At 37.5% G+C, this 12,159-nt stretch overlaps 2 protein-coding genes across 6 annotated transcripts in view; one reads left to right on the forward strand and one right to left on the reverse strand.

Annotated features, from left to right (window-relative positions):
• sdk2b (sidekick cell adhesion molecule 2b) overlaps positions 1-12,159 on the reverse strand; it is a 306,701-nt gene that overhangs the window by 133,221 nt on the left and 161,321 nt on the right. The window lies entirely within an intron of this gene.
• LOC121632513 lies at positions 7,584-9,836 on the forward strand. Its single transcript, XM_041974088.1, has 2 exons — positions 7,584-8,018; positions 9,356-9,836. The coding sequence occupies exons 1-2, from the start codon at positions 7,777-7,779 to the stop codon at positions 9,747-9,749; spliced, it is 636 nt and encodes a 211-aa protein (XP_041830022.1). The 5' UTR covers positions 7,584-7,776; the 3' UTR covers positions 9,750-9,836.

Raw genomic sequence — 12,159 nt, forward strand, 5'->3', positions numbered from 1 at the left:
GGAAAAAAGAAAAGAAAAAAAAAAAAAAACTGGAATGCACTCCTGTGGTAAAGTGGGAGCTCACTCTTACAAAAACATTCACTGGAGATGTCATTGAGTAATGTTAAGAGAGCCAGAACCTTGAGGCAGTTTAATTAATTAAAACCACATAAAAAGCCCTGTGGTCAGTACATAAAGTTCATATTTCCTTTTGAATTCCCAGGCTTCAAAGGCATTTTACATGCAAAATATAACCCTCATCCTTTAAAAGATTAATACAAAGAAATGATTTAAGTTCAGGCTGTAATACAAGTTTAAATCCTTTTGCCACTTGGGAGTATATGAAATTGATATGGGCACTTTGAGAAACAGAGGGAGATGGAATGTGAAAACAGTTATGGAAAACAAAAGGATTGACCTCTTCTCCGAGTCCTTGTTAGTGAGGGCCAATAACCTTGCAGCTCCTTCATCCCACACTACTGAAACCCTGGCAAGCCTAGAAAGGGAAACTGGCACCACATCCACATCACAAGAGGCAAATGCCAGCACTCTTCTTTCCATTTAGTCTAATGAATATGCATGCCAAAAATAATCTTTACTGTAATATACAAGCCTCTCCACCTTATCTAAACACCAGGGAGTGCCCAGAGGTGTAAGAGTCAAATCAACACGAGGATAAGAAACCAAATGAAAACAGAAAAAGTGCCGGAGGGAGAATTAGTCTGCCTGGTGATGTATCTAATCATCACTGTTAGAGCTCTGTTTCTAAACTTCAGCCACATACAGTAGGTGGAGTTGTCTGATCTAACTTTTGCGGGTTAAAGATAAAGCTGAACTCGAAAAATTAATAGGTCTGAGCAGCACGTCTGGTCTGGACTTGTGCCCTGCTTCCTCTATTTAATGCAAATGTTCCATCAGTATGCAACAAAACCATGTTTCATGTTCATTCCAGTTATGTTTTCAACTCCTGGATAATTGATAAATGCACAGAAGATCACGCTAAGTGTTACCTAAATAGGATGGAAAGGATTTACCTCTAAGCTATTTCAGCTCCCACCATCTTTCGTTCTGTCACATTTAATTATATCCCATCATCTGCAAGAGGTAAATAAGTCATCTCCAAGCAGCTATTTACATTTCATGAATCTGTGCATCTAATCCTTCCTCCAATTCTATAAGGGTATGCAGGTTATCTTTGACTGAATCATTTCCACATGCAGGACAACACTGAGGCAAATGGGGTTTCATGAGCAGTTTTTTTGCTATAAATGGCCTTAGAGCTCCATGCTTGCCCAAAACACTTAAGACCTTTATTACAGGCACTTAACCACTGGGTCCATCAGTGTTTGCTATGTGCTCTAAGGCACAGATAATGGGCTAACACACACATGTTGTGGTATCATTAAGGTATCATCATCGGCTCCTAGTCAGCCGCGTGACCCACTATGATGTTTGACGCAGCGTGGAGATTAGAGTGTGGATCAAAGGGTTTTGGAGGAGACTGCGAGAACTGCTGGGGTGTGTTTATTGGGTATGTCTTTGTGAAGTCCTTGAGGACTCTTTAACAAGACTCATATTGCTGCTAAAGCATAACTACACTAAATATTAGCACACATGACATCCACAGAGGAAGGGTTTCTATGCCTTTCTCCTTATTTGAACACACAGTAATACATTATTTCAACATCAAGAGGGTCAAGCAATGCAGTTTGTGTTGGAAGGCTGAGATATGCAAGCTGAATACGCATTACTCCTGCTTGTAGTCAAGGCTTTGAAGTGTATTAACTTTCACCCAGACCTTAATGTAAAAAAAGTGGGATCAGTTTCTTAGGCCACAGTGTGGGCAAACAGGCATTAAGTACAAGCTATTAGTGAGGTTTTTTTCTACTATTGTAAAAACATATAATACAGGTATGAAAAAAATAAAAATGTGTTCTAAGTGCATCTTATTCTGACATCTGCAATTTATAGAAAGACACAAATATTACACACTTGTCCCGACCCTCTCTCCCATGAGTCACCCATTGAATCATTCATCAGCGTTAGTACTCCACACACACTTTTAAACCTAAAGGGGATATAAGATAAGCACATACACGCACACACATTTACCATCCTCACAATTACTCTCAAGCCAAGAAGATGGGCTGATGAAAGAGGATGTTAGCGAAGCACAGGACACAGTTTCTTGCCAAGCAGTTGAGTGGCACCCGTGACTCAAGCTATTTTTTTTTTTCCCCTAATGTCAGCGAGCTGAGATGCTCTAGAATTTGATTATTTCCTGCTGATCTCCCTCCCATTCACTTGTTCAATTTTCTCTTTTCATCAGCATCTTTCTATGTGTTTCTGTTGTACTATTATTTCATCTCTTTTAGCTTATATCAGACTGTCTTCACTCTTTTCTCTATTTTCTCCTATTATCCACCTCCCTGTTAAACTTTATATGTCCTTTTTTTCTTAGTGCTTCTCTTTCTTTCTTCCTATATTCTTCTAGCTTATCCTCCAGTTTCTGATAAAAAAGTAATAAGGCTTCTAATGGCTTCAATTTCCTTCCCTCTCCTCTCCTGGCAATCCACTGTGTATTGCATTCCTGAAGATAGCCTTTGTTGCTAAAACAAAGGGCAAATGCAGATGTGTGTGTGCGTGTACACCTGTATGTGGGGAGGGATTTATACTCTTACCTTCTTTTTGTGTGTCTATGTGCTTGTTTCTTTACCAGTTGTATATTTATTTGTACTCTTCTCCCCTGTGACTCCACTTCACCACTTAAACCAGGGGTTTAATTGAATAGTGGAAGAGGCTGCTCTTTGCTTCAGTGGTATATGGTACCCATAACCCCCCTCGGGCAGGCTGGGGGCTTGCCTGGGGTTATAAAATTTTCACAAAAGCTCATGCATGCGCTCAGCAATGGAGAAAGTGTGAATAAAAGTCTTGAAATGTGCCTCCGTAAATGTGTGTGCGAGTGTGTGAGGGAGAGAATAAGGGTGCGCAAAAAAAGAGGGCAAGAAAACTACTTAAGGTCAGTGTCTTGCTCCTCATCTCCTCGTCTCCCCTTCCAAGCATCACAGATCCACTTTTAATCTCCTCTCTTATCTCCCGCTGTTGTGTAAAAAAAAAGGACTCGGCATGGGCCTGCTTCTGTGCTGTGGTCCTTCACTCAGACAGTGGCTACCATACCGGATGAATGGACCTCTTAAATACTCCATATGAATTGGGTTCTAGCCACAAGAACCCATATAAGGTCATGAAAAGGGAACTAAATATAACACATTAACATTTGACTTTTTTATCTGTTTACAATGCTCTATATTAAGTCTGTCTTGTTACATCTCATCTCCTGTTGGACTGATTTAGGATGCTTTTTGTATCCCCTGAGGAATCTTGAGTTGTTTTGTGTGATTATGTCTGCATGTCATTCAGGGCTTATTACTGTGATTAATCACACAGATTGTCATAAGTCCTTGTTGGCAGATTGTGCGTGAATAACACAATTCTTTTCTTGGATTGATAAACGACCAGCAAGTATCTGCAGACGTGAGTGAAAAAGAAATGAGAAAGTGGGAAGGCGGGTACGAAAGACTATCAGTGTTATTGATAAAGCTGCTTTATGATTCACATTAAAATTTTGTGTATGCATGAAAACATTTATGACAAGAGGAAATAGGCAACTGTGTGCAAGCTTGCTGAGATAAAAAAAGGGGAACTTTTCAGTGGAATGATCACATTTTTATGTAATTTGACATGAAATATGACTATGACTTCTTAAAGGAACACAACCTGTTTTTGTAATGAAGCAATATATGAGAAAATATCAAAGCATTCAATTAAATGACAATGAGTGAAGCTGCATCTTTTTCAAGCCCCGACAGGGGCCCCGTTAATTATTTTCTTGGATCATTTCCGACATTGCACTTTCATAAAAGATGCAAGACATGACAAACCCTTGTTCTTTCTCAGAATCCCATCTGTAACTTCTAAATCTAAAATCAACTTATACTGACGGGGCTTGCCTTTATTATTCTGTGGGCTAAACAGTGTTTTGAGAACAGAGCCAAAGCTTGAGTGAGTTTGCTATGGCTGTAGTTAATGAGGTGGGGCACAGACAAAAACATAAATGGTCTTATAATAAATTACAAAAAGAAAAAAAAAATAGCCATAGATATGGTCTTACATTATGTAATTTTTTAAATTGATACCTCCCATCTTTAACTGGTAAGACCGCTCATGGTTCACCTACCTAATAAAAAAAAAAAATCAAAAAAAAAAATCAACTATTTGGTTAGTTATGTTTCCCAAGTTACAACATCTTTCAGAATATACAGAAAAATATTTGCATCAAGCAATTACATTTATTGTGTAAGACTAAATGAATTCTCAAATTGGAAACATTGCTATTTCTCTTTGGACTTCCACTATGCGTATTTTCTGATGGGACTTGGATCTGACTTAGAGGTTGCAAAAAAAAAAAAAAAAAAGTCTTACTTTGGACTCTACACTTATGATGAAGAAAAAGTAGGATTCATTAAAATTACACAAATGACAGGGCTCATGTATATATATATGTATATATATATATATATATGTATATATATATATATATATATATATATATATATAGATAAAATATATAGATCTGATCTGCGAATGCCATGTTAGATTTCTAAGTGAGACTTTGAATGTGAGACACACAGGCTTCTAAGATCATCTTGGTCAAGTTTGGTTTCCATCCCAAGAGTTAAAACTAAATTGGAAAAACAGTGTTTAGTTATTATGCTCCTCATATGGAACAAACTACAAGAAAAACAGAAATCTGCAAAAAACTGTTGTTTTAAAATTGTGTCTTACACTTTTCTCTCCCTCTCTTTCTTTTCTTTTTTATTTTGATTAACAGAGTTTTTGTTTTTCTTTTTAAATATATTTTCTTGCTTTTGTAAATTGTCAGTGATGAAGTACTTTCTGTTGTCTTTTTCTGTTTTAGCTTCTTCTGTTTCTTTTATTCTGTTTAGTCTGTTTTAATTCTTCTATTTTTTTTTATCTCATTCATTCTTTTTAGTTTGTTTTAATTCTGTTTAATATTTTTATTATTATTTTTGCACCTTGCTGTAATGTACTTTGAATCCATACATGAAATGTGCTGTACAAATTAACCTGCCTTGCCCTGGCTAGAGTTGAGCTGACCAAATAACATTTCAAGAAACTTCCTAGTCTTACAACAATTTCTAAACAGTCATCATTAGCTCATATAGCAGAGCTGATGACAGTAAAGATCTTGATTTATTATACAGATGGTTACACCATCAATGAAAAAAGAAAAAAACACAGCTCAGCTCTACAAAGAAACAAAGGTAGAAGCTGAGGATTAATTACTATTAAACAGTTACTTTAGCTGGACATTCATTCATTCAAGTTATTGCAAGTACTGCAGCACTTTAGCTAATTGTCTTACACACATTTTTAAGTATAGATGTAAAGATATAGCTCACAATTCAATTTTATATACCATATAAAATGAGAGGTAAATGAGCGCTAACTTTTTCTGCAAAATGATGAATATCATAGCACCTCATACTTAAGAGGATATTTAACACTGAGTTTATGACTTCATTTCACATGGGATTTGATATGTTTTTATTCAAGGAGCTGTACTACAATGGAGTGATATAAAATAACACAATTTTCAAAAATAAAAGGGAGCTACTCGTTGAGGTGTAATAATTTTACTTATAAATTTACTTTACTTTATAGTAACTGTTTCACCCTGTTTTAAAAAAAAAGATAAAACCTTTAAATATAACAACTCTATGAACTATGATACACTTCTATTACTCCATTCTGCTTTCAGGCTAACTTCTGCTGTTTTTGCATGCAGTGTATTTCAATAAAATCAGAAATTGGTTCTCTTTTTAAATGAAAAGAGTAGTTTTGAATCAAATCTTGATGAAAAGAAACATTTGCAGATTAAATCTGAAATGTGTGAAGTCAAAAGACCCAAAGCTCTAACATTATTTCTCTTCTTAACCTAGATTCTTTGGTGAAGTGGAGGTTTTTAGTGACCAGTGGCATGACATTTTTTTTTTTCCTAAATAAACTTTCATTCAGCCTTTCCCACTTCAGCCAAGTATATAGCAATGATATTGAAATAGTTTAGCACTTTATTTTGGCAAGATTATTAGTTTTTTCATTACTTTAAAAAATCTTTTCTTTTTCATTTTTCATATTTTAAAACATGCATTGCAAAAGCATGAACATGATGAAAGAACACTGTCTGCTTTTAAGATTGCAAATGTGTGGGTCAATGTCTTTACAAACACAGTCTGCAGTTTTCTTTACACGCCTAACACCTCCAAGACGGATGATTCACACTTTGCAAAGTTTTGTTGGTGTATGTGCAATTTCTTAATAAGACTTTCGCTACAAGAGTAGCATGGCAAAATAGATCCCACCCAAATTTTTTTCACATTTTTCATGTCTGTCTGAGCAGACTGCCAGGTGAGGTAGGCTTTGGAAATGCTATGCCTTGACTCACCCCTTTATCCACCCCACCCCCCCCATTCTGTCAACCATCCTCTCAAAATGAGCTGGGAATGCGTGGGCATAGAGGAAAAGAGGCTGTGAGTTAGAAAGAGAGAGATGGAATGAGAGGAGATATTAACTGTGACAGGGCAGAGATAGTGAGAGCCTGCCGATGATCCCATGGCATCTCTCGGAAGGTGTGGGGGTGAGGTAATGGCTTGATGCTGACATCTAGAGATGGAGGTAGAGAGGTAGATGAAGGGCTAATGCCTATAGATTGTGACCTCTGGGGAGTGAGATTTTCTTGAGGCCTCTAAAACCCTGAAGTTCCAGCTGAGATGTAAGTACCATCAGGTCCCACACTAAGCTAGCTAGGTTTGTCTGGATAAGTGGACCTGACAACCACCATCAATGAGGTCTCCCTACAGACTCACCACTCTGTTGGCACACAGAGTTTGTCCAAGAAACTGTCTGCAGAGATTTGTCTATTTCCATTTGTCTCCTTCTGAGGTTCTGTGAATCTCATCATTAACCCCTTCAAATCCTTCAATTTCTGTCTAAAACAGTTTTCTATTTTAGTTATTTAATTTTTTTTTCTTTTTTTTATGAAAAACGGATTTGTTTTGGACAAACTGTTTTATTGGATTTCTTTTACTGGAATCTTGCTGATGTAACAGGGATATTACAGTACTTTGTTGGAGGTTGATGCTCAAAGTTCTAGTTAAATAAAGTTGCAATTGCTGTTTAAAAAAGTTTATTTCCTTGTCAACCTCTTACTAGCTAATACATTTTTTAACGTTGTCCACACAATATATTTAGCACCTGCTAAGGCAAAATGTAGCTAGTTTCTCAGATGTCATTGCAAATATCTAGGATGTCTTTACACTAAACTTGTATTTTATGATTTATGTAACTATGATTTTCAAGTTAGGGGTGAAATGGTAACCTCAATGTTAATAGTTCCAGCCTAGTACAAACAAAGAAGCAAACTCTGGTCCACTTTAAAACCGAGGGTCTTGGTTCACTTGCAAATGAACCCTGATGCTTTGCTTTGCTTGCAGTGTGAACACAAACAGACCTTCCAGTGAACTTAAAGAGCAACTGGCAGGTTAAGAGCATGATTAATGGTTTGGATTATGCATATTTTATAGTTAATATCTATTTAGTTTTTGTTGAAGTCCGTGAATAAGAAAATAAAGAAATCGGTTATGGACTATTAAAAACTGCTCAAATGACTGTAAAAATCTGTTTTGCCGGAAGTGACGTCACGTAAGGGACTCTGTTATGTACGTTATTGCTAACACAACAGTTATGGCTAACACAACGGAACCGATTGGGCGTGAGATTATGGAGGAAGAAGAAGATAATTTTATTTTTATAAGTGAAGGACCGGATCCATACAGTTTTGAACCTGAAGCTACAAACAGAGTCACTGACAACCAGCAAAGGAGATCGTTGACGGGAAACAGGCAGCAGATTCAGTCATGGGCAGCTGAAAACATCTGGAGGATTAATCAAACAGCATGGTAAGTGATACAAATGTTTCGTAAATTTTCTTCCACATTAGCCTTCTGAATTGGGCAAATAATACCTGGTTATGCTGCAGACCAGTGAAAAAATACAGTGTTTGCAATAGCAAATAGATTTTAAAGCCTTTTACTTACTGCAGCCGATAGGAAGACATCCCTGTCCTGCCCCGCCCTGACAGGTTTGTTTTAAAAATCACGTTTCGCCACAAAAAAAACAACTTCAAGCTGCTACTATGTCACTAGCGATTCGTGACAAAACATTGGTTAAATAAAATAGTTCTGTGGCAGATAATGCCTATAAAAGCTGTGCAATGGCTACCCCGTTCACACAGTTGTAGACAGAAAAGCGCTGTTCTAATCAAATCATCTGATGATACGTAGGCTAGTGCCCAAAGTAGCCTCGCTAAGGCTCCATCATCTAATCCACGTCGGGTAGCCTAATTAACAGCGCAAAACAGTCATTTTAGACTATAAACAACTTTCTGAATTGTGTTGATTGATCAAGGAATACCAGAGTTATAATCTTTTTTCTGAAGTTGGTCAGACTGGATGTGCGTGTAGTGCGCAAAAAAAGCCCACGCTGTTCTAAACTCATAAATACCTCATAGAATGTACGTGCTGTAATGTCTTAGTTTTACCAGCACTCTCTAAACTTAGAAGCAGACTATTTCAATGCGGTATTTAAATACGCTTAAAAAAAATAAATAAATAAAACTGGAAGAAAATTTGTTGCGCCAGGATGCTGGTTCCATGACGAAGGATGGATCTGCGCACTGGCTGAGCAGATCCATCGCTTGTTTTTTTTTTTGTTTTGTTTTTTCGCTAAACTTACCTTTTTTTCTAATCCAACACTTGGTCTCAGCTTTTTCAGGATGTGTATAATTTTGCACTTTTTTCCCAATGATAAATAAAGCCTGATTCTGAGGTTTAAAGATATTGTTAAAACAGAAAAACTATTTTTAAAACTGGATTGTAAACCCTTCTGAATAATGGTCATTCCACATATGATGCCATGTGCACTGCAGTCTTAACACTTTATCCCCCAAACAACAGAGCCCACAACTCTCACCCACAATTGGTAATCCCTCTTCCCCCTATATTCAGCAAGGCCAGTGACAACAGAAAAAAGGGCATCTCAGCTTTATGTATTACATGAAATGTTTCAGCATGTTATAAGCAGCTATGACTACGGATGAAATATAAACATTTAATTTTTAAAGCCTGTATGTAAAAGTAAAAAAAATAAAAATCTTTACATGGTTGAACATATATTTACAACACTGTATCTACATTTAACAACAGAAATTCTTTAACAGCATGTTATCTAATTACAGGTGTTTATGTGGACACTGTCAGCCCATGAGCAGTGCGGAGGAGAGCATATGCTGCAGGGAGATTCCTGCAATTTGGAGCCTCGTCGAAGACCTCCATCCACAACCCGAAGGCATTACTTGTGTGGGACAGCATCCTGGGTTCTCTGCATGCTGTTTGAACCCCTGGGTGCTTCAGGTGGCCTACAGCGCTTTCAAGCAGGAACATGGTCCACTTGATCTGACCCAAAATGAACAGTTCAGGTATACTGCCTACAGGCAGATGGTACGCTGGGCACATGGAGTGCTTGGACGACATGTGAGGAAACCTCTTCCAGCATGTGTTGTCTCAGCAATCCGGTTAGCTTTCCCTGATGAACATGGTGTCTACCAAGGTTTCAGATGGCCTGACCTGTAACACATACAAGACATGTCTTCCTATTCTGTAAATTGTAATAATAAATAAAATATTTTGCTTCCATCTCAATGTCATCTTTCTGTTATGATCATCTTCCTGGATTTATTTAATAAGTTCTAATTATTAGAAGCAAAACATCTTATTTAAACTTGTTGCTAGAAGTAAATAAAGCTCAATTAATTTACACAGTCATACAGGAATTACAAAGAAAGAATAGAGATAGAAAATACACTCTGAAATACACAGGCATATATTAGATGGTCCAGAATCTTATGGATTATATAATTCTGCGGGAAAATAGATGGCCATTATTTGAAGAAAATGTGCGCGATGCCTTCAATTATTTACCATATGATGGCTCCTTCTTTACTGGACGCACAGTGAATCCACCTTTGCAAACGGGATTAAATATGTTGAAACTGTCCTCAATAATAAGTAGTAAAAAGGGGACAATTCCGTTTTATAAGAAAAGGTTATAAACAGGTTAAAAAACAGAGAGAAAAACTTACTCTGCTCGTCTCCCGTTTCCGATGGGCGGCCCGCGACTTCCCCGGTGAAGGCAGACGTGATGGGGCACCTGCTGCTGCTAGCATGCTAGCCGTAGCATGAACAGTGGGAACTGCATCAGACCTTAAACGCACTGACCTCATGGTCTTGTACCCCATCTTAAACGCAGTTAGGTCACTAGGCATATAGTCCGTTTCCACAAAGTGTGCGCTGCAAATGACGGAGTTTTTGGGATGAACGGACTTGAAAGTGAAGTCTTGGCGCCTAGCCTGGACAAACCTGACCCAGGAGCGAAAGGTGGGGCTCTTCTTGTTAGGGAAACTGTGGACACGATGTCCAGAGAGACTTGAATTTGTGCAGGATGCACAAACACAAGTATTCACCATGGTGATGTTCCAGAAATCTTTAGTTTTACTATTAGAAGTCTGGAGTAAAAAACACAGCCGATGCCTACGATAAACTGAGCTGATAGCCGCGGGCGTATGGGCTCGTTTACCTTACATGACGTCACGTATCACGTGACAGGAAAAGTTATGTTTTTTAAAGCACTGGATCGCAGACGAGCTGAATTAAGTGCAATTACAAAAAATGAAATTTTAAGAAGCTTTTATTTATGCCACAGTGTCTCTCGGACTTTTTCAAAACGTCATATTGTGGAAAATTCAACCTGAAAGATGCTCTTTAAGAGAGAAAGAGACATAGAATATGTAGCACAATATGCTGGATAGCTTGTTGCCTCTTCTGCTGATTTTCTTCTTGTTTCTCCTTGGTTATCAATAGTTGGGGAATATGGCCCTTAGTGAGCAGTTGTAGTAACAGTGGGAAGTTTTCAAGGCAGTTTCGTCCACTTCAGTAAAATCAGGTGAGAAAGCAAACCAAGCAAAGGAAGGTAAAATTACTTTGGAGTTCCCTGCCTTATAAAACTGCTTTCCCCATTTGGTCCTGGTGTAAATGTACCCTGAAAGCTTGGATGTGAAAATGGGAAACCTATACTTTTCATTTTGGAAAATAATTGTAATTATGCTAAAACTTGTACTTAAATCATCTTAATTACAAAGAAAAAGTCCTAATTGTATAAAAATATTTCTAAGTTACATAAAATACTAGTGCAGTTTTAATAGATGAAAACATTCATCAGACAACAGGTATGACTAAGTCAGATTCAGCACAATCAACTTCAAAGCACAATTAGGATTTTAACACAGAGGCTACATTGCTGTTGCTCCAGTCATGGTGGGGAGGAAATTAAAAAAGCTCCATCTTTTGCTTTCTGTGTCAGTTCATAATGTTCCTGTCATGTTTGAACAGAGTCAATAAACACAGACCTAAATGTTTGAAAAGTGAAAGCCATTCAAGTAACACATGAAGCCAACATGGGGTTTGAAAGACGCTACAAACACAAAGTGCTTGTGTAAAACTAAATGCTGTGACAGACATAAAACTTAATTTAAAAAAAGATGGTATGTTGTGTAAAATGTTCATTTTTTAAAGATTTATTAGTAGAGATTTGCTAATAAATTAATTCCATATTTAGAAAGCGGACGAGGGGACAAAAAATGGGATAGAGACAAGACTGGAAATAAATGAAAATATATATACATTAAAACAAATGTATCCCTTGAACATCTCATGGATGGTAATTTATTATGGCAGCGGTCATTAAGATATGCAGTGCTGTCAAAAGGAAGACCTGGACGGCACTGGACAACATACTCTTCATCTGTGTTTGGAGTATTCTCCAGGATATGACTCACAGTACTGTCCAGGTCTTCGTTTTACAGCACTGTATATCCCAATGGCCGAGTTATGCTAGGTGGCTAGTTAGCATGTCTCCATTCAGACTTACTACTGTCGGTTATCCGGCTGATGTCGCGTTAACCCTTAATAGTTTCTGCTGAGGCCA

This window comes from Melanotaenia boesemani, chromosome 21, assembly GCF_017639745.1.
Source record: "Melanotaenia boesemani isolate fMelBoe1 chromosome 21, fMelBoe1.pri, whole genome shotgun sequence".
NCBI lineage: Eukaryota > Metazoa > Chordata > Actinopteri > Atheriniformes > Melanotaeniidae > Melanotaenia > Melanotaenia boesemani.

Coding starts and splice junctions, on each gene's coding strand:
- LOC121632513 (XM_041974088.1), top strand. CDS start 7,777: ATGTACGTTATTGCTAACACAACAGTTATGGCTAACACAACGGAACCG. Junction 8,019..9,355: donor AGGATTAATCAAACAGCATG/GTAAGTGATACA, acceptor ATCTAATTACAG/GTGTTTATGTGGACACTGTC.